Genomic DNA, 22,218 nt, shown 5'->3' on the forward strand with positions numbered 1-22,218 from the left:
AAGAACTCTTGTTTGTCTTAGATGTAAAGGCTTTGCCAGATTGAAGTTTTGCCTTCTTTTGCTGTGGCAAAAGGGTACTCTTCGCTCCAGTGACATCCATAATAAAGTTGTCCAGGTATTCACAAAAGAGGCCCTCTCCATCAAAGGACAAAAGCAAGAGGTGTTTTTTTGCACTGATGCTGAAAAGACACGAGCTCCAGTCATTGGAGGACAAGATAGATCCAGTATAGCAAGACAAGTCCCTAGACCAGACAACTACATTCTGGAAGAGGGATTTGACAACAATGGCTGGTTGCAGGGCAGGACCTGCGCATGGTCTGCACATGGCCTAGGAAAGGGCTTCCAGCTTCTAATGGGTCTTTTAACACTGGAATGTCCTCTACAGGGACAGTCAGTCTTGTTAAGAGAAGAAAAGGCTGTGTCCACTACAAGGACAGCCCCAAGAACCCCTCCTCAATAGGAAATTGCTGGGCAAAGCATTTGGGAGGAGTAAAGACTTTACTCTGGATTAGTCTGGATTAGTCCAATCTCTATACAAAACAGGTTGCAGAAGTAAATGTACTGGACAAGTCTTAACAGGCTAGGGGCTTTTAGGGAGAGCCCTCTGCATACCTGTGGCCGTGGAAAGTTATTGAAGCATCTCACCAAATATGAAAGATTTGGGTAATGTGGTAAGGTTAGTGCGTTTTTTCACTATTTTTCAGATGAATTTGCTATGCTGAGAACAAATTAAATATACCGTGAAATAGCCAGCAATGAATTGGGATTTTCAGTACCAAGGTTGTTTGGTTGTACAGTATTAAATCTTTACAAAGCGCGCTTAGTAAACTGAAGGATTGTGTATGTTGATTTATTCAGTTTAATGCTCTCAGTTTGCCCCATGTGTCAGGGAGCACAAATTGGTCAAACCAAACATGTGGCAAGCGAGCCATTTAGGTGAAAGGGGTACATTGGTAAGTAAGCAACAAAGGACAGATTGCCAACTAGAGGAACAAGCTGGTTGAAATGAGAACACTATAGATTCTGACTACGCATAAGAGAGCAATTGTTTTCTAGAGCACTGCATAAATACTGCTTATGTACAGGCTTTGATTCTTAGAAATGCTGAACAACATCCCTTGACATTAATGTATTCTCACTTATAAACAGTACAGTATTGATTCTGTTACTATCCCGCAAATTAATACAAGTGTCCCAAAACACGCAGTTAACATTGAACAGACCGAACAGAAATGGAGGACTCTGGACACTAGTTTCATCTTTTTTTTAACGTGAACCTTCACTAGGAAAGTGACCTGATTATGCTCCAATGTGAAAGACATACAAGTCATTCTAACTCACTGCAAAGAGGCTAGAAGAGACAATACAATAAGGTGAAACGGTAAGAGAGATTCATATGCTCCTGATGACTTTAAAGTATAAATGTTCTTTTAATACATATTGGCTCCCTTTCATATAATAAAGCAAGTGAAGCAGGTTTGTAATTTTTTCCCCCAGAATTAAGCTAGAGGTCACAGGCGGCTGGAGAATTGAGTACAACCTTTTCTCTTGCAGGGAAATGGCCTTTTAATTAGAGACCTGACAGGCTCTCTTTAAGCTGTCTCATAAACATAAGAATGACGAAGTCTGTGCATCAAACAAGGCATTCAGGCATCCATTTTGATGTCCATAATACTAGAATCTTTTTCTCAACTGTCAGACTGTGATCATGTGAGATAGTCCGCTAAACTGCTGTCTGTCTTTTGTGCTTTGTTTGTAATTAGATGCTTTCTTGTCAATGAAGGAATGTGTTGTATGAATATAATTTTGGTTCCAGGCAATAATGGTATTAAATCAAGAAGGTGTGAGAAGCAGCATAATATTTAATACAAAAAAAGTGTCTACCCTGTTAAAGTACATTGGTAGATTACGAATCAGTGCATTAGGAGTACAAGAAATTAGTGCTCTTGGCAGGGTAGCCGTGGAGGCTCATGTGTACAAAGGGGAGGTAATCAGGTTGGCTGACAGGAGCAAGACCCCTCAAGGCTGGTGTCAGTAGTGTTTTGAAGAATGTTAGTAGTCCAAAGAGAGGACAGAAATTGGGGCAGTGGCATTAAGGGTTCAGAACTGCAGGACCTTCAGTGTTGTCACCCCCTTATAATAAGCCATCAGACTACAGATGGAAGCAAACATGTGGGATACTTTACAAATCATCTGGCAGGCAAAACAGATGTTATACAATAATTTGATGCCATGGATTGGCATGGACTCCCTTAAAGTGAATCTGTCCTTTGCTCATGTAGGGCAATGCAAACATTGTTCACCTGATGGGAGCGGAGTAAAGATTTGCGTACTAGGAACTTAGCTTGCACAGGGCTGTGGTCTCCTCAATTTACATGTACTAATTCCACATCTGGAAGTGCCAGATATTTTCTTCAGCTCTCGAAAATGAACAGAGAGGAGGGAGAGAGAAGGCAAGGTAAGTATATGGTGGAGGTATATGGGGGATTAAAGCAAAACTGTTGCTTTGCCCTGAATGTTCAAAATACACAGTTCTAAACCAAGGATCCTTGCAATGACATTTGGTTCATGTTATACGATACTCCAAGGTTGTAGATCTGGGACTTGCTCAACTGATAAGAGCTATATAATAATACAGGCAACCAACTCCATGGATAAGAGCATAAACAGAGGTTTTGAAAGTTTAAAATTAAGGCTGAATTGATATCCAGGTGGAAGGTCAATAGGCAGAGTTGTATCAGGAATATAGAAGGCAAAAAGGAAGCAGGGTAAAATCCAAAGTCAAAACCAGAGAAGAAATCTAAAATAATATCCCAATAAGGCACTAGGAATAACAAGAAGGAAAATAATTTAGCCCACTGGCTTGTGACATTAAAAGCACATATACACCATTGCCTGCGTAAAGTTTTCTATAATGGGGATCAGGCAGCAAGTATACACATCCCATCTGGCAGATATGTCATCAGGTGAGTCAGTGGAGAATGGGCAGTCCAAGTAGGCGCATGGGAACCGGTAACTTACATTTGGCTGTATGACTGGAACCATTCTTTAAGAAATTATGTTTAATCAGATATAAAAAGCATTTTACTGGATATATACATGTACTTTGTTTGCCCATAATGACCTCTTCTCTCCCCTATTATATGAAATTGTATGCTACCAGATATTACTAATGTATAAGTAGTTTCTACAGGCTACGGCAGTGTGGCACATTATTAACCAAGCATTACATTAACCTCTATGTGACATTTTAATAATTTATTTGCCTGGTTTCCTTTCAAGATGCATTATTTGGACACAAACAGCAGAAACACAATTTTTCATTAAAGCACAGGGAGCGGTTTTATTCCAGCTCTCCACTCTTATATTACAAGCAGAGAGCGCTGAACACAAGAGCTTATAAATGACCTTTAGTTTTATAGTGCTTGGAAGATACTCTGCAAAGCGCATTTATAACTGCTGCTGAGCTACAGGAATTGCACTGGCGATAATCACAACTGGAACAGAGAGATATACAGGAGGAAAACCAGAACAAACCTGAAATAAAGATTTTAAGCACAGACTGTGTGCTACATAATTCCTGAAAAGGCAGTAAATTTGTGCGAGCCTGTATGTACCAACTATTTCAAAACTTCACTGAGTGGAAAAGCAAAGACAAAGATGTCAACTCGGCAGCTTACATTTTAATAACAAGTGGGTGATGGACATCTCCATGTTTCTAGCCAGCTAGTCAACCAATGCAGCTCCCTTATTACTATCTTGACAAGTTCCCTCCCGCTCGCTTGGCCATGAAGCTCTATCAGCTGGAGGAGAGCAGGTCAGTCATGAGCCTTCTCCCAAAAAAATACCAACCATGGTTTCAAAATAACCAGAATTCTGGTAAAAGGAAGTTCAGAATAGTTGCCATCATGTCTAACTTTCAGATACAGCCTGAGGTTTAAATATTTGTCTCAGCTTTCGTCACCAACGCCTTGTTGTCAAGCAAAATTATATGTAAAAAATGTTTTTTCTCTTTCAATTTGTTCTTCAATCCTTTTCCTGTTGGAAAATGGATCTGTGCTTTGACAATGCAGGGCAAAACAACAGGTTTGCTTTCATACTCCCATTCTCGGTAGCATATGTTTACCTTCCATTAATTTATCTATTCAGCTGCTGGGAGTTAAAGGAAATTCCTGTGTAAGCTATACAGTATGTTTCTAGAATGATTGCACACATCGGAATATGGACTCTATGCCTAACAATGATGATTGGCCCAGCACTGTCACGCGAGTCACATTTTCCTCCATACCAGGAAGTACTTGATACTCTTCTATTAGCCCCAGTGCTGAATGGCGCTCGATGATGGGGGGCAACGAAAGGTGACAAAAACAAACAAAATATACTCTTGGGGATAAACATAATCTTTTGCTTTAAACTTAACTGCTTTAAGTTATGTTTGTTAATGCTCTATCTAATTTATGTGTTTAATCTTCTATTTTTCAAGGCTGTGGCCCTTTTTTTTTGTTGAAATAAAGCTCATCTGTCCCCACCCATTTTCCTTGCATTTGTACTGGCCAGTGAGCCACCTCATCATAGTAATGGATCAATAGGTGTAAGTGCACAGGATGTTTGAGTAAAAGAGCAGGCAAGCTTCAATGCTACCTGGAAGTGTTGGAATAGCCCAGCATTCGCTTATGCAGGAAGCAAAAAAAGCTGCTGCAGGAATGTGCAGCCATTTGTTAAAGGACAGTTGCTTTAAGACTGAACTTCAGGTAGCTATAAAAATATAATTTAATCAATTTATGAGTTCATTAAAAACGGGAAAAAAATCAATGCATGTTACATACAGCTTGCAAAAGTAAAGAATCTGTATTCAGTAACCCTTTGCAAAACAGCGCTTAGACTTAACAACCCTATAGGACAATAAGGAACTACTTTACTGCATGGTCAGTACTAACACTGAGACCTTGCAGGTAGGAGATGAAAGCAGAGTAAGCTCAATAGTGCGCTGATGCCCCTACTAGCTAAAGTCTGGGGAAACAATTGAACTACAGACAGCTCCTGAGCAATACAACAGCCTGCTCAACAAGAACACATTGAGTTCATCCCTCCTGTCAAGAAACTCTCAAGTCTTTGATGTATAGCAATCTGACTGGCACTGCCCCTATCACTCACCCAGTATGAGCCACGTTATCCAGCTGCTTACAGGAAGCTAATATTTATAGAAAATTGGGTGTCATGCCTCCAGCGTAAAGATCCAGTTTAGTTATTGCTTTTTCTGCTGACTTTGTCTTTGCTCCCCCTAATGACCAAACAGCACTGCTTCTATGTTGATTTATAGAACTGTTTTGATCCCAACCTAGCTCCATACCTCACACGACTCCTCACTCAGAGATAGAAGAAGCATGTGGTAGAAAATTGCCATCATCTTGGGCACATGTCGAGTCTGGAAGGACGTGTTATTCCGCAGCAGCAGCACTGCTGGCGAGCAAATGGACCTGAATCTACTACACCCTTTAGCAGCTCAGATGCACTGTTTATTGTTCTATTTTTTAAATGTCTATTTCTCATTTCTCCTCAGTTTCACTCCACCTTGCACTTTTCAATAAAGCTCCAAGATCTGCTCACACAGTCTAGTTTATTGGAGAATAGAACAGTTTGGCTGCAAGTCGAGTAGCGATGTGTGCAAGTAAAAAGTAATTTAAATATATTTTACAAGGACAATATAACAGTATATTTTATTACGATATAAACATGTTATTATTTTTGTTAATACGGTATGGAGTCCAGCTTTCATTGTCGAATGACAGGCAGGTGCAGATCCAGGATCAGGTTGTTTTACTCAAATTGTACTGAATTCACAGCTATCCATAGAAACTCTGAGCATCTTTTAAATTGATATTTACTTAGCAGAATTTATAGGCCTGAAGTTTTATTTGGCAATTTAAGAAAATGTTGTTGTCCTCCAAGATCACATTTTGTATGACAAGCCAAAATACACATAATCAACAGTGCATTGCCCTTGGAATTATCTGAATATGTTGACAGCTATAGTGCAGACATAGAAATGTATAAAAATAAAAAGCAGCTAAGGATGTAAAATACCGGATTTGTACTTAATCTGTGATTCCTCTGGCGGCATGTAATAGAGTAAGGGAAGGTATTTACATGCCTAGTGTTTCTCTGAATTGAGTTTTATACAGTATCAAGTCAACATTTTGAATTGACCATATTAAAAAAAAAAAAAAAAAATCAAAGTAGCTTAAGTTAGAATGGAGACTAACCAAGTTGCGTGTCAATTTGAAGTTTGCCACAAATCAGAGAACTGGCAAAATCTGATACTCCACAATCTGCATATTTGCACAGTCCAGTGTGGCTGGAACAAGTCTTGAATGGCAGTAATCATTAAATGTGAAATAAGCCCTCCCGCAGGCTATTCTTCAACAAGACATCTCCCTTCAATTCCACAATTCACATTTGTTGGCAAAACCATTGCAATCGCAGAAAAGCTATCAACTAAATCTCGCAGTATTAGGATCCCTGGTTCCAATCCCACCAGGAATTATATCTGCATGAGGTTTGTATGCGTTTCTCCTATGTCTCCATGGGCTTCCTTTAGATGCTCAGGTTTTAGCCCAAAAACCATACATCAATTGTGAATGAAAGCGTGCTGCATTCCATGGGTATATTTGAGGAGGGTATTTTGTCTTGTTCCATTCATTATAATGCATTTAAAGTGCTTTTTATGTGTGTTATGCATCCTTATGGAAGAAAATTCATAAAAAATGCAGCAGTGGGACAATAAAAAATTCAGCATACATTGATAAGTACAGTACCACTGCAAATGATGGTTCACAAATCTTCACGTGCTTTGGGTGCAGTTTAAGGCCGTAAAAGGGCCCTTGAATCTAACCTAGCCTAAAACATTTATAAATGTAACAGTACTGAAGTGCAGTCCATAACAGAAGTCACCAGCACTCGATGATTTGTCCAATAAGTAAAGCACTTTTTATTATATTGTCACATGCGTCATACAGCCAACATTTTGGAGCCAAGCAGGGTCCCTTCTTCTGGGCAACATAGTGGTCACCATCATTGAGTACTGGTGACTTCTGTTGTGAACTGTATCTGACACGGCGCCATCCGTGTTGTCACTTCAAGCACCAACCTTCCATTAAGGGCTGTATGGAGTTCAGGTAATTTTGTATTATCAAGTACTGAAGTGCAGACATCTTGTGAACTCTGTACATTTCTGTGTTAGTCTTCAAATCCATTCCTGTGGCGCACCTTGGACCACAGTCGCAGGTTGCACATGGTGCGTCAATTTCTGCGCAAGTGGAGATTAAAGTGAATGTCCAGCAAAAAATGTTTTATTTAATGTTTGATGGAGTGGAGAAGAGCTAGAATATCTGTCCAGAGAGATTTATCTTCATGCACAGTCACAATGACTATGTTTTTTTACCGCAAAGTAACACTGAGAAAAATAAAAATGCATGTTTTGGTAGCAGTGGCGTAACCAGAGTAACGGGCGCCCGGGGCAGAACAAAATTTTATGCCCCCCCCCACGATATGTGGGGGTGTACAGGTAAAGTTAGAGCATGCTGGGAGATATCAAGGCGGGTGCGATAGCTAGTTTGCTATTGACTATTGCAAAGTGAAATAGCCAATAGGAATCTATCTATGCATTCCAATGTTGTTGTTTTTTTTCTGACTGATGGTGGCCGGTGGCTCCGATGTCAGAAAAAAAAAAATGAGCAGGAAAAGGTTTACACTGCTCGAGAGTAAACCTTTCCGGGAGAACGGAGCCGGATGACGGAATCAATCGGCTTCCCACACTACATTTAGTCCTGCTTGTGCAAAGCAGGACTAAATGTAGAAAACAGCTTACTGCCGGATTCCACACCACTGCAGCCTTTCATTCGCCGGGTCTCGCTTGTCATGGCACCGGCTAATATCCCCCCTGCTTGTTACGCCACTGTTTGGTAGCATAGGGGAAACCAAAGACCCCTGTTAGCTTGTTATTGCTTTCTGTGCGACTGTTACAGTTGTTCCCTCATTTCCTGTCTGGTAAAACCATTGTCACTGTGACAGTAATAGAGATTAATTCCCTCTAATGAAGCAGCAGAGATTCAACAGAGTTTTTAATTCAACATCACTCTAAACAAAGCTATGAAAAACATTTGGCTGGACATACACTTTAAGCCCCAACACCTGTTGAAATGCAAAAGCCTCTACTTGTCCTCGCAAGTGACAGCTAAATGAGAGGGGCAGAGCATAGTGCAAGAGGAGGGATTGCTTAATATTGACATTGGCAAGAGTCAAAGACCCAAATACAGTCTGGGCCTAGAATGCAGAGTTCCAGAGGGACATGGGGATTGACCTAAAGACTAATACAGTACCAGCAGCCACTGCAAGGTATATCATCAGGCCACATCAGGTTCATAGACAAAAAGCACTGAACCAGGAGTTCTTTGTCCTTCTGGAAAGGCTGATTCTTCATTCCTCTACATAGCACTATGTGTGAAAACTGAGTAATGGCTATAAAACATTCTGGAACTCTTATCTAAGGCATAACTTTCCATATGCGGCCCACTGCGGGTATGAAAAAAAACTTCATCACAGCAAACAAAAAGGTATTTTCACAAGCCTTCCTTTCAGCCAGCATAATGAGGATAGGCAAATTCATTTGATTTCTCACAGATAGAGGAGACTGTAGTATGTGCACAAATCACAAGTTAATTACACAATGTCAGCCTTGGAGATATAAGGAAATGATTTATTATCCATCTGCACATACTGGATACTCTCTTTATGCCAAACTTGCATTTTAGGGAGAAATAGTTCTAATACTCCACATTAAAGATACAGCTGTGATTTGTTTGAGCCACATGGAACAAATTGTGGTGTGTTACCTTCCAGAAGTAATCGGCTCTTCTCTGTATGAATGCTGTAGAGGCCATTGAGGAATGGGTAATCATAAAGAAGGGCATTGTGAGTATCCATCAAACTAAAAGCAGCTGTTATCAGAGAAACCTGAGCTGTCTATCCCAATCTCCTCCTAAAGATGTATGCTGCCGGGCTGTCAAGCTAATTCTGCAACTTCACTACTTAAGTTAATGTTGTGGGACAAATAACCTGAACAGGAGGCCGGACTTCAACAGTTGCGCACACGTTCTGGTTCGGTAACTGTGTTAAGCCAAAGGACCAACATGACAACTAGCATCTTCTGTGTGTGCCAGAAGTAATATCTGCCTCATGAAAAAAAGTACCTGTAACATAATGCACATGCTAGTGCAATCCACCTACCCATGCTGGTGAAAAGCATGCTGCATAGCAAAAACAGGATGGCGCTCTTCAGGGCCTATGTATCATTGCCCATCCTGACTGCGAACACAAGAGTTTTAGACCCGATTTTAAATTAAGATGGAAGCTAAAGCATTTTCAGAAAACGATTTCACAGCTTTTTTTTCTAAAGGAATATATAATAGACAAATAAGTGCACTGAGACATATACAGTATACACTTTTCTTTTTCATTTAATACAAAAACCTTGGGCATGTCATAGGTGCATACTTGCTGCACAAGTCTGCTTCTGCCTGTGCTGGGCAGAAACTAGCCACTGCACACAATACAATCTTATCCCACCATAGCCACAGATACACAGGATAGGAGCTGATCTATCTACCAGCCCCATAGGAGTCCAAATGAGGCCAAATGGCACATGCCCGGCCATTGAATCATGAAGCTGACTGATAAATGTAAACAATGCCGCGTGCCTTGAAGTGAGATATAGGTAAAGTATAAGGATTTCGGAAAGGGGGGGGTAGTGTTTTTTTTAAAAACCATTTAAAGTAGATTTAAACAATAGCAGGTTTTGTCTAACCCCTTAAAAGATATATCCCAGTATAGGGAAAGAAGGATCAGCTTGATGAAGAATTCATAATGATCACTATTCTGTCCAAGTTAAGCCAGCATTGTAGGTTTTAAGAGGTTGGTCCCACATACACACACAATGTGCAATAGGCAGAACCAAGCAGGCATAGGAAAGAGCTGGGTAATATACAGCTCTTTTGGTAGTTGAATGGTCCTGCTTAACCAGGGCCGGCCTTAGGGGTGTGCGAGCCGTGCGGCCGCACAGGGCGCCATGGCAACCAGGGCGCCTAAAGGCCTAAGGCCGGCCCTGTGCTTAACCATCCTGTGATGTCTTTGGCCAACTTTCGGCAGAATATTGGCTTTGGAAGGGTGTAGCAGGCAGGTCCACTTTACCCAAACATTTCATGACAAGTCAGTGTTTGGATGACAGATTGCTTTTATTATTAAATGAACATTTGTCATCACCTCCAGACTGCTCCCTTTGCCTGTTTGCTCTTAAAATGTTAATGTCACGGTGCTCTCCAAGAGAAAAATAAATTTCATGAATTATTAGACAGAGATGGAATTTCTGCTTCATTTCATCAGCAGTAACAGCTTTTATCACAACAGTTCTATTAATATCTATAACACTTCTAAAAATGACAGGGTATGAGAGGCGCTGACTCCACGTGTGCTCCAGAGAGATACACAGAGGCTTCAGTGATTACGATTAGCCCTCTGATCTCACTGAAATGCAGCATTGGGTCTGAAAATGAACAGTTGTTGAATTCTTTATACATAGCCAAAATTGTTATCTCCGCTCCTAGAAATGAGAGAGCATTGCGTCACTTCTCTAGTATTGGCCATCCTCACAAACTTTGTGTCTTGGCCCCTTGATTAATACACTGAGCCAAATGGCATAAGAGGAAAACCTTTAACAAAATCATGGTAACAGAATTTTCCTTTCGGTTTCAGATGTGCTTTGTTGGGAATGATTGAAAATGAGCAGTGGCAAACACACAGGCAATACATTTTTAGCCACTGACAATATGGACACAAGCTCTGATAAGCTGTGTGATTCCTAAAAATGTGTCAGTCGGGTATTACTTGTGATTCTGTTGCATAATCTCTGCCACCTCCAAATGGAACCTGAAGTCCCACATCTTTAGGGCCCATTCATACCTCTCCAGTGCAGTGATGTGCGCGTTAACACAACTCACATTACATGCATTAGCGAGTTGTGGTGCCATTCATTTTCAATGGCAACTCAATACACCTTTGACACAAGTGTTGCACTGCACCACAACCCACAGTACAGGAGGACATTATTAAATGTCTTCCCGTGACTCTAAAGCAAAAAAAGGTTGGGCCATAGTTCTCTTTTAACTGCCGTGCATTGTGGTTTGCTGCGGCAGAAAAAATGCGTTCCATCTGCTGAAATTTCATTGATACCACTGGGGAGCGATTCCACCACTGGAGAATTATGTCCTTATAGCGGAGAAAGAAAGAGGAAATCTTTTTCACAGTGGAAACATTGACTATCTTCCAGCCTGAGATTGAAAAGGGAAGCGGCTCTTTCAGACCTTTATAACGTAAGGTCGTATGGAGAGGCGAGAGTTATTATAATGGGAGTGGAAAGTGGAGATCACAAGGAACACAAAGGGATTATTTAATCACTGGTTAATTGCATTAACTTTTGTATTGGAGGCACTATTCGCTTTTCGCTGTATTATATATGCATCACAGCGGACATCTTTGTAAAGTGGACTATTATCATCTTATCTTGCTGTTAATATCCTTTATGGGTATATTTTTTCACTTGTCTGAAAGCACTTTTTATTGATACAATTATATTTATATTGCATTTAGCTATAGAGCACATTTGAGAGCGCGGCACACTACATGTATAACATTGTTTATATTTTGGCTTCCTGCTGGAATTAGTGCTTGCTGCTTAGTAAGGAACTGAGGCTGAGCGAGTACATTGTTTATTTACCAATTCAGAGATGATTTTATGATCTACAGCTGAGTGATGCACAAATAGGATACATTTTTGTTAATAGTTAAGGTACTTGAATGCATTTATAAGATTTAACTCCTCCGTTTAGTGCCACTTTAAAAGGAGAACTATGAGGTGAGTGCTTTTCACTCACCTCAAAGTTCTAGCCGACCTGTGACAATGAGACTGTCACAGGTCGGCTCAGTAGATCGGGAGGTGAGCGAACACATGCTGCTGTTCGCTCACTTCTCGATCCTGTCACGGCTCTCTGCCGTGACAGGCGCGGGGATGGATTCCCCTCTCCCCGCTCCGATCTGCCAGCGCTGACTGGCGGAACGGACGGGGGAGGGGCCGGGTACAGCTGGCTCTGCCTCTAGATAGGCAGAGCCAGCTGTCACTCACACAGCTGGGCGGATCCCGTCATCTAAGTCGGGATCCGCTCCGGCGTCTCAGTATATCGCAAGCTGTAGCTCGCGGTATACTGAGCTTAGGGTAACGGAAGGACGCTAGTTTGTGTCCTCCAGTTACCCTGAGAACTATGGGGAAAAACACTGACCCCATAGTTCTCCTTTAAGGCTTTCCAACACACCAGAATATCTCGTTTTGTTCTTCTCCCCTCCCCAGCACTCTCCCCAAAGCTTTCTAACAGAGCCCCCAGCAACAAAAATGTATAGGTGGTAAAGCAAACCACTGGTGGCGTTCGAGTGTTCCTAAGACAAGAAAATTCAACTACAGTGCCAGGTGCCCAACACTAAAAGCAGCATGACATTTTCAGTTTAAATCAGGAAGTACCATACTTTCTTCTATCCGTAGCACATCAACACCCAGGGTGGGGATTTCTACCATTAATAGTACTCATCATATGCCTTAAAAAACAATGCAACATAAAAGCTTTTTGCTTTCAGTTAATGGTACTACTATTGGAAAATTGTTACGTGTAATATATTATAAGGTTATTTTGAATACAAAGAATATGTCATTCTTGCAAGTGACACTACTTACAGCCCTCTGATATTATAAAAGCCCAACTTAAACTCCCTCCCATCCATTAAGGCACAGTAATTCATGGTGCACATCCATTCAGAGACCTGTGCCCGGGAGGGCTATGATCAAGGGCATGCATCCATACAGGTATGAGTGTGCCAGTTGGGGTTGCCATGTGGCCACATCCTGTCATAGAGATGTGCACGTGGCTGAATGAATGGCACCAAATGAACATGCAGTAAAATTTATGTTTTACCGCATGTTACCTAAAGCATAATAGTCTGAAAAGACCTTCATTGTTGGCAAATATTATTTCAATACTTGAATGCCTATAGCCTGGACACAGATTCACTTTGCAAAGTCAAGATCTTAAACTACAGCACCAGTTGTTGATATTAGAGTGAATTATAAAAGTAAATCTACTAAGTTTTAACTCTACTTTTTTTTGGACAGAGTACATTTGTGATACAAGACGTGTGAGGATTCGGATTGAAGTTTAAGGAGAAACAATAGGAAATTGGTAGCAAATTACTTTGGCAGATTAGACTTGAAAGACGGTTAATAAAACTCCACACTATAATCCCTTGGCAGGGGAGGGCTGCTACCTGGCAGTGAGTCTGCGGCAAAGTATTAAACAGGTGGCCTAGACAACAAATAGGACATTTAACATGATTGCTGTCAGGCTGAGCCGCGCTCTGTAGTGTTACAGTAATGGGCAAAACAGCATCAGTGCCTCTTGGGAGGAGAATCACCCCATCAGCCTTCTATTTAATGTATGGTAATGTTACCGGCAATCTCTGATGAGGAGCAGAAACACTTTATTTTTAGACCTATATTTTCTGGTGCAGCAGAATTCAAACATTTTATAGAGCTGTGTTGATTTTGCAGTCTCCCTATATATAACTGCTTTTGCTTAAAGGGCTCACCAAGTACTATTTTATCCAGTCTAGAAGGACAGTTTAAAGTTGAGCTCTAGAAAAATATAAAATCCCCCACTACTTTAATGCAGTTTGCATTAAATACAGCTAGTGTAAACATCTAAATTAAACCTTGTATCTAGCTCCTGTAACCACCTTTAAAAAAGCATTTAGAATGGGGGAGGGCAGGGCAGCACAAGAACCCAACAGTTGTGCAACATGCACATGTGCTGACCTGGAACATGTTGACAGGAGGAGAGTGCAAAGGGATGGATCATCAGTATTCTGCTGCTCCTTTACTGTTGAATCACGAGCAGAGGGAAGGGCGATGAACAAGCTGTATTGCTTAACTGTAAAGACAAATCACCAACCTGCTGTGCTGCGTGGCAAGGCTGGACAAATCTGCAAATTCTTCTTCTCCCATATATGTATTTTTAACATAACTGCAATATAATGTTAGAAATGCATAACCCTTTCTGAAAAACCCTCCTTTTATGGTAGAACCTTGACTATTACTACTCAGTACATGTGTACCAAAAGTGTTGAGGTTTAATTGGCTGCAAGGAAGGCTGCGGTTCATTGGTCTGTGTGTCAACCCATTAAATAAATGCATCAGTCACATGGCATAACTCAAGTTTGGGAAATCCCAATAAGCCTAAAAAATAAATGCAACTTTGGAAGAAAAAAATAAACTTTTAACTGTTTTAGGGCTTGCTCACACCATATACAGTGCGTTTCAGCAGGATTCGCTGTATTGCATCCCAGCCGGCTCCCTGCATTCTGGGACGGGAGAGGGCGTGACGGTGCATTGAAGTCAATGGCATCACAGCCACACCCCCAGCAGCAGAGCGATTGCCCGCACCAGAACGCTTGGCACATCAATGCCTGCATTCCAGGCCAGTGCGATCAGATAAAAATAGTGCTTGCAGCTTTTTTCCGATAGCACCAGACCGTAAAGCAGGCATTGATGTGCCACGCATTCTGCAGCAGGGGAGCGGGGGGACGTGGCTGTGGTGCCATTGACTTCAATGCACCGCCATGCCCTCTTCTGCCCCTGAACGTCAGCTGGGATCCGATACAGTGTGTTCCAGCAGCTATCCACGCTGGAACGCACTGTGTATGGTGTGAACAAGCCCTAAGTCACTAAGGGACAACCTCTAAGCTAGACCAGATACCTTCATGTTCAGCTCTTTTACTGAACACCTTGAGAACCCTGGAACACATCCTGTTATTGTGGTGAGGAACTTTGCCTAGTCCCCCGCACTACTGGTCAGTAAGAATGCCGATCACTGTGATGAGCCAATAGTGAGGATTGGGAGATAGTAAAGAGTGGGCTAGATCTCTATACCTTGGCATTGATTACATGGCTGGACTTTAGATGACTGAAACAGTATTGTTTGCGGACAAAAGTAAGTTTTTGTACTTTTTTTTTCCATCTGTGACAAATATAATATGCTAATGTGTGTGGAATCAAGTCTTAAAAATGCATCCAAATAGCTACAAGGGAGGTGGGCCTTGTTGGATGAACATGTAAGATGCTGTGTTTCAGAAACAAAACATCACAATACAACTCTTCATACAAATATTCAAGCACAAATGATATTGCTTGCTCTTCTGTATCCTCTCTTGGTTTACAATGGAATGGTAGATTATCAGTATGACTGCTGAAGGGGAAAAAAAAAACCCAAAACATTATAGTCTAACATGGCCTGGTTTCAACTGTTCCAATACAATGATGTACTAGAGGTGGTGTAATGTCTGTGGAATAACTGAAATACAGTATTTAGAGAAGGGAGCATGCACCTATTAACCTTATGCAGTTATAGGACATACTGATGTCCTTGTGGTAGAGATGTTACAGAATCAATGCTACAATATTTATCAGAGTACTGATAGTGACTGAGAGTTTGTATTTTTCTATTCACTGAGAGTATATGATACCATGAGAAGGCCCTATCCTTGTGGCAAATTAAGTTTAATGTTGATAAATGTAAAGTTATGCACTTGTGACAAAAACATGCATGCGCCATACACTCTAGGGGGAGTATGTTTGGGGGAGTCAATGAAGGAGAAGGAGGTGGAAGTTCTGGTAGACCATAGACTCAATAATAGCACGCAATGTCAAGCTGCAGTTTCTAAAGCAAGCAAAATACCTTCTTGTATTAAAAGGGGTATATACTCTGGAGATAGACATAATCCTGTCTTTTTTTTAACTGGATGCATATCTAAATGCACATAATATAACTGGATATTAACATGTATAATTAATAATACCAGAAATTGTTGATCCAAGGAATATCTGGACTAGCTTTGGAGATCAGGCGGGATAATTTTCACCTTGTTGGAGCAAATGAGATCATGCTTTCCTCTGGATCATCTGTGGGTAATGGGTTCTGTTTATGGAGGCTAATTATTTATTTTGTTCATCTTTTCTTTCTTTATTGGTTGAACTTGACAGAGTTGTGTCTTTTTATCTTTTTTCAAGCTGACTAACTATGTAGTTATATGACTATGTAACAAAACACATAAAGTTCACTTTGAGAGAGTTTAAAAATCATAAATGAATGTGCAGAACTGCTAGATTCAATTTTAAGTAGTGTTTCCTATAGGTACAAAAAAATACATACCCAAGGAGTTAAAAAAATTAAAATAAAATGTAAAACCCACATATTCAAAACACACTTAAAAAGCATAGTTCAATTTGCTCATACAGGCAAAAAGTCCTTCTTAATCCCCAAAGGCAACTGGATAACTTCTTGGATCAATGCTGTACATGGTTTATCTTGGAAATATTAGTAGCCGTTTAAAATGTTTGCATTAAAAAGCACACCCTACCCTTTTTTTCAGACTAGTCAGCAAGGATTAGCTGTTGTGGAAGTCTCACAGATTTTTACAGCTCTTACAGAAAAAAAAGTATATTACAAATAATATTTCCATCCTTTCGAAGTAAAGTAAGAAACTGATCAATAGTAATACAATATATTTGTGGCTCCAGGAAGAATGCACTGCAATGCAATCTTCCAAGATCTGAAAATGCCTGTAGCTCTACTAAATAAAATAACGCCAAAGACATACCTGCTACTTTCTTCCATAGGTTGATCCTCTTCCTCCAAACCGCGGTACTTGTCTGGGTCAGGTAGTGCACTCAGGTCTACTTCATTGTCGCTGTCTTGGTCAAGATAAGCAACGCCTTCATCTTCCTCTGCCTGAAACACATGATGTCAACCATTACTACAGCTCTACTTAGTGTATAGATGTTTATCAGAAATGCTATGCTTAAACAGGATCTTGCACGGTGATCACTTTGTACACACTGATTGCAATAAAAAGAATGTACTGTATATTTTCATTGAACACGTTTGAAATATTTCAGTGCCAACCTCTCTTATATGGCTTTTATACAATTTTCATATGCTTGCTCTTTTAAATTTTTCTTATTTCATTAAATGTACAGTAGATTATATAAGATACCAGCCACACAGGGAGCATTGTCGGCTGACTCCGACAGAAACATTGTGAAATGGAGAAGTAAAGCAAACCAATTGTGTGGCAATGTAAGGTGTTACATATGTTAAGGGAAATTATACCGTAGATGCTCCCCATCTAAATATAGAGTTAAATTATACACAGAATCAGTGTATTTACCCCAGTCACATATAAATATATATATGGTGGACATGCCCAAAAGGTAAAACCTTTCTGGGTCCGTGCTTGCTTAGCTTCTTTGGACTGCAAAGGTGACACGAGGGATCTAAAAGACTATTAACTTAAAATCAATTTTAAAAGAAACGTTAGTCCCATTAAGGAAGCCAGGCAGTGCGTACTGACTCGCTGCCTGGCTTCCTGATTAGTCATGGAGGCGGCTTTCTGGCCAATTAGGAAGCTAAGGGGCGGGTACTGACTCTCCGCCTGGCTTCCTGATTGGCCAGCTTCTCCACCAATCAGGAAGACGGGCGGCGAGTCATTACACGACGATCGGCTTCCTGATACCAGGATAAGCATCAGGAGCATTTGGGTGACTGGGTCAACTTACAAATTATAGAATAAGGTGTATAGATTTACAGGAAATCTGATTTTAAAAAAACAAAACAAAATGAACATCGATCAAAATGTTTTTGTCTATAGACGACATAGAAATAATATATATTTGCATGAAACTATTTCCAAAATAAAGCCTAGTCTATCACTCCAGACATAGGATACTGATAGGAGCACAGAGCAAAGTGAAAGAGAAATAAGCTTATCAGTCTGCTGTTTGACCTTCACTGTCCAGTCACAGGCTGGGAGAGGGACAAGATCTGCAAGAAGCTCTTCTGACCTAAGGCTGCAGCAAGCTGCACAATCCATGAAAAGCAGTTAGGGTGAATCTAGCTATCTTTTGTACACACAAAGGTCCCCTACATCTAATTATTAACCCCTTCATGACTGAGCTAGTTTTCAGGTTCTGTTCATAAATGACTGACACATTTTTTACATTTTTGCTGTGTGGTTCTTCCACGTCAGTAATATACTTTCTTACTAAATGTACCCACAACCAACTATCCAATTCATCGATAATACGCGATATTGATTAGCTGGTTGGATCCCATAGCTCTCTCAGTGGGCAGGTGCAATAGCCAGCCTGCTATTGGCTACTGGTATCTGAAATGGCAAATAGAAGGCTGGCATTTGCACCGGCCCACTACTTGCTGTATTTACATTCAGCTGCTGTCTGCGGAATCTCACCACTGGCAGCTGTCATTCCCTGGCTGAAGCTATTCAAGCGCCATGTGTTTACAATACAATTATTTTTAAAAATTATAAAAAGGTGGGAAGAGTTTTTTTCGGTTTGGGCCTGACAAATTCTGCTGCGGGAGGTGCGTTGCAGTGACATTCATTTCAATGGACCCAAATGCTCCTTCCACTTACAGTGTGATTACCTGCACTAGATGGAACACATGGTTCCGCAATGCCGTGCCTTACGGTGCAGTGCAATTGCAAAAAACTGTGCATGCAGTTTAATTCTGAAGTGAACTTTATGTTTGTAACACTGTATTTCTGTATTTTATTTTAAATTAAGGATAGTATTTCATTTTTTTACCGATCAAAAAAAAAATAAAGTCGGCCAACTAATCAATTATGAAAATAATCATTAGTTGCAGCCCCACTAATGATAACCAAGTAAAACTGAAAAACCCAACCAGAAGGAAATAGACACTAGAAACATGAAAAAGAGGAACTAATTTAATATAACTGAAGGAATGAAAACATTTGCTGCAGGTAAAAATGTTATAAAAGGTTAATTATGCTCTAATGGACAATATGCAAATAGGCTTCAGTGTGTCTTTTTGATTCACCTCCTGCTGTGTAACAAGCATTTGATCACCCATCTAAATTAAGTGATGTGTTATAACATAAAACATTTATTACTGGCATTTTACAGAATTCACAGGCCACAAAGCCCTTTCTTCCAGTAACAGCGGAGTCAAGCCTGTAACTATCCAACCATAGTGCGTTCTGTGACCCTGAAACACGCCACATTATGTCAGGTTCTGCAGGTGCAGGGAAAGGTTTGCGTTACAGCAGAGATTGCTGGTTTTAACTTGTCACAATACAGCCCCATTCAGCCTCTACACTCTGCCCTTCCTGTACACTTGTATTCTTTTTATATATACCAATATGTATATTTCATTTAGTTAGGAGTCAGAGGTAAATGGTAAATCCATACCGAATAAAGTTTAATAAAAACCTGGTTTGTGAAGAACTGAGAGGACCATTGTCAATATCCTGCCTAGCCTGCAGTGTGCCATTATATAAATACTCCCTGGAATCCAAATAGAATGTAGCAGACGCTCTTAATAACTGTATTGTGCCTCTATATGACAAATGCTAGTGCCTGTAACACAGTCACATACCTGTCAGAAACATATACATCAATTTATCATATTGATAAATGGTGGGAGTGGCACTGAGGCTGTCCATACCACCAACACTCTGTCCCCACGTGCATGTTCAGCCACAGGGCCACACAGCGTCACTGGTTGTTATGATGCTGTGCAGCTAACAGCATCCTAGCAACCAAGGAGGTTGTGCAGCCTACAGTATCGTAGCAACCAAGGATGCTGTGCAGCACACAGTGCCCAAGCAACTGATGATGCTGTGGGCCAACAGGATCCTAACAAGCAATGAAGTTGTGGGCCGAGATGATCCTAGCAACTAATGATGCTGTAGGCCAAGAGCCTACTAGCACCAATGATGCTTTAGGTCAAGAGCCTCTTAGCAACCAATGATGCTGTGGGCCAAGAGCATCCTAGCAACCAATCACACTGTGGGCTGATGGCGTCTTAGCAACAAATTACGTCATGGGCCGAAAGCATCCTATCAAAGGCCCGGCTTACTCCAAAATTACCTTACGACCAGTTATTTTAACTCTGAAATGGAGGTATTTGTTAATGAATTTGTCACAGACATAGTGACATATGAGAAAAGTGTTGCAAATAAGAACTTTGTGAATCTGTTGCACGTGTTGGTAATAACTAACAAAATTGTTGCAAACCTTTTATAAATTAGCCGCAATACCAGAATTGTGCTGCAAAGCCTTTATTGAACTGCCCCCACTGTTTGGCAGGTAACAGAGTGTGTGTCTACAGCAGTGACAAATTCAGAGGTTTTCAAAGATCTCGAACACACTGCTGTGACTCCATTAATATATTTCAGGCCCTGACCACAAATAGGATTCTTTTCTGTTACAGAATTGAAGAATCAGCATATGTAATAAAATACGAGTTTGTAGATGACTGACCATCACATCTATATGAACGTATTGGAATTACCCATGCAAAATCAGGGGCATTAGCATGATGGCGTTCAGCTTTAACAGTACACGTGACTGGAAACATCTGAACTCAATAATTTGGAGGGTTGTTCACCATCCTTTGGCCATACAGAGTATGTGTAAATATACTGTATATACACATAGGCTTGGAAGTTGAAGTGGTACTCCAGACACCGGGAAGGGCTATTCCTTCTGACAATATGTCCATTTTAAAGTGCTTTAAGTACCTGGGAAATTAAAAGAAATATGTCATATGAAAAATTTGGGGGTTGCATTTACTGACTTTTTTCTGAAGATGCTAGTCACTTGGCTGTTACGTGGGCACATTGTCCAATACATAGAAACAAGCATAAGAATCAGGAGGGTCAGGGAAAAGAAAGATGTCTTTATCTGAATATTTGTAATATCTGAGTCAGCGATGAAGTGAAAGCATGGAAAGTTCCACACCACTTACAAGTGTCAGACAGTTAAAGAAACCTGTCATAAGAAATATGTGGGCTGACATCACTGACCTTCTAAAAATGCTAGTTGTCTGGCTGCCATGCTAATCCTCTTGCTTTCTATTCTATCTGATTGACTGACCTAAAGCTCATAAGCAGTTCCAACTTCACCTCATAGAAAAGGCAATTAACATACTCGGGAGAAGGCCAGCGTATAAAACCTCTGAATTTCTAGAACGACAGATTCCCTTCAAACAAATAACTTTAGTTTGTATGTGCGATGCTCACTTATGGTTTTAAAGGCTTTGAGTTTCATAAAGCAAATTTTGTTTGCTACCTTGGAAGATTTACAGAGGTGCATCTATATATGCCTTCACTTTCATGACCATACATGGATGACCTCATCAATGTGTTGCAGGGCAGGGATGGGTCAGGACTAAGCTACATGGATTAACTGCAGTGAAGTGTGCAGGGAGGTCCAGGACCTAACTTTGGTGTAGGCTATGGAAGTCTGACTCACAAATATGGCTGAGCAGAATAAAAAAAAAACAAAAAAAAAACGTTCACATATACACTGAGTGGCCAGAATATTATGACCACCACATAAGAACTTAGTTGGGCCACCTTTTGCCTTCAATACTGCGGCGATTCTTCTTGGCATTGACTCCACGTGATGTTGAAAGGTGATGTGAGGAATCTGACACTGCACTGTTGCCCTTCTGTTGTCTTGTACCAGTCTTGCCACTCTCCGTTCTGCCCTAACATTGACTAGTCGCTGACGGCCACAATTCGCACGTTCAGACCCAGATTTTCGGCTGACAGTCCAGTCTTTAAACACTAACAACAGCTGCTCTTGAACATTTAACCAATTCTGCTGTTTTGCTGATATTCGCTCCATGGCTCCGAGCGCCAACAATCATCCCACGTTCAAAGTCTGTTAAATCGCATTGTTTACCCATATCTTCAGAAAAAGATCACTTCTACTGTCGTGGTAAACAACCTGCTTCCCTATTTATAATGGTCTGGCCCTCTAGCAACTTCAGCGTGAAATTATTGCTAATTTTCCTACAAACGTCAGGTGGTCATAATAATCTGGCCACTCAGTGTATATTTCAACTCTGAATTTAGCTATTTTTCTAGAGTTAAGCTTTATGGCTTTTCCCACATTTTGCACAGTTAAAAACGAACACATCCCCTGCTTTGCCCGAGTACCAAATGCATTAAAATCTATCA

General features: G+C 40.7%; 1 protein-coding gene across 1 annotated transcript in view; it reads right to left on the reverse strand.

Moving 5' to 3' along the window:
• The window catches only part of DDX10 (DEAD-box helicase 10), a 227,916-nt gene that overhangs the window by 14,237 nt on the left and 191,461 nt on the right, over positions 1-22,218 (reverse strand). Inside the window, exon 17 of the mRNA XM_018556243.1 lies at positions 16,807-16,937. Within this exon, the coding sequence (XP_018411745.1) occupies positions 16,807-16,937 (131 nt within the window). The remainder of the gene's footprint in view (positions 1-16,806; positions 16,938-22,218) is intronic.

Source organism: Nanorana parkeri, unplaced genomic scaffold (genome assembly GCF_000935625.1).
Source record: "Nanorana parkeri isolate BGI_ZX_2015 unplaced genomic scaffold, ASM93562v1 scaffold229, whole genome shotgun sequence".
In the NCBI taxonomy this organism is placed as follows: domain Eukaryota; kingdom Metazoa; phylum Chordata; class Amphibia; order Anura; family Dicroglossidae; genus Nanorana; species Nanorana parkeri.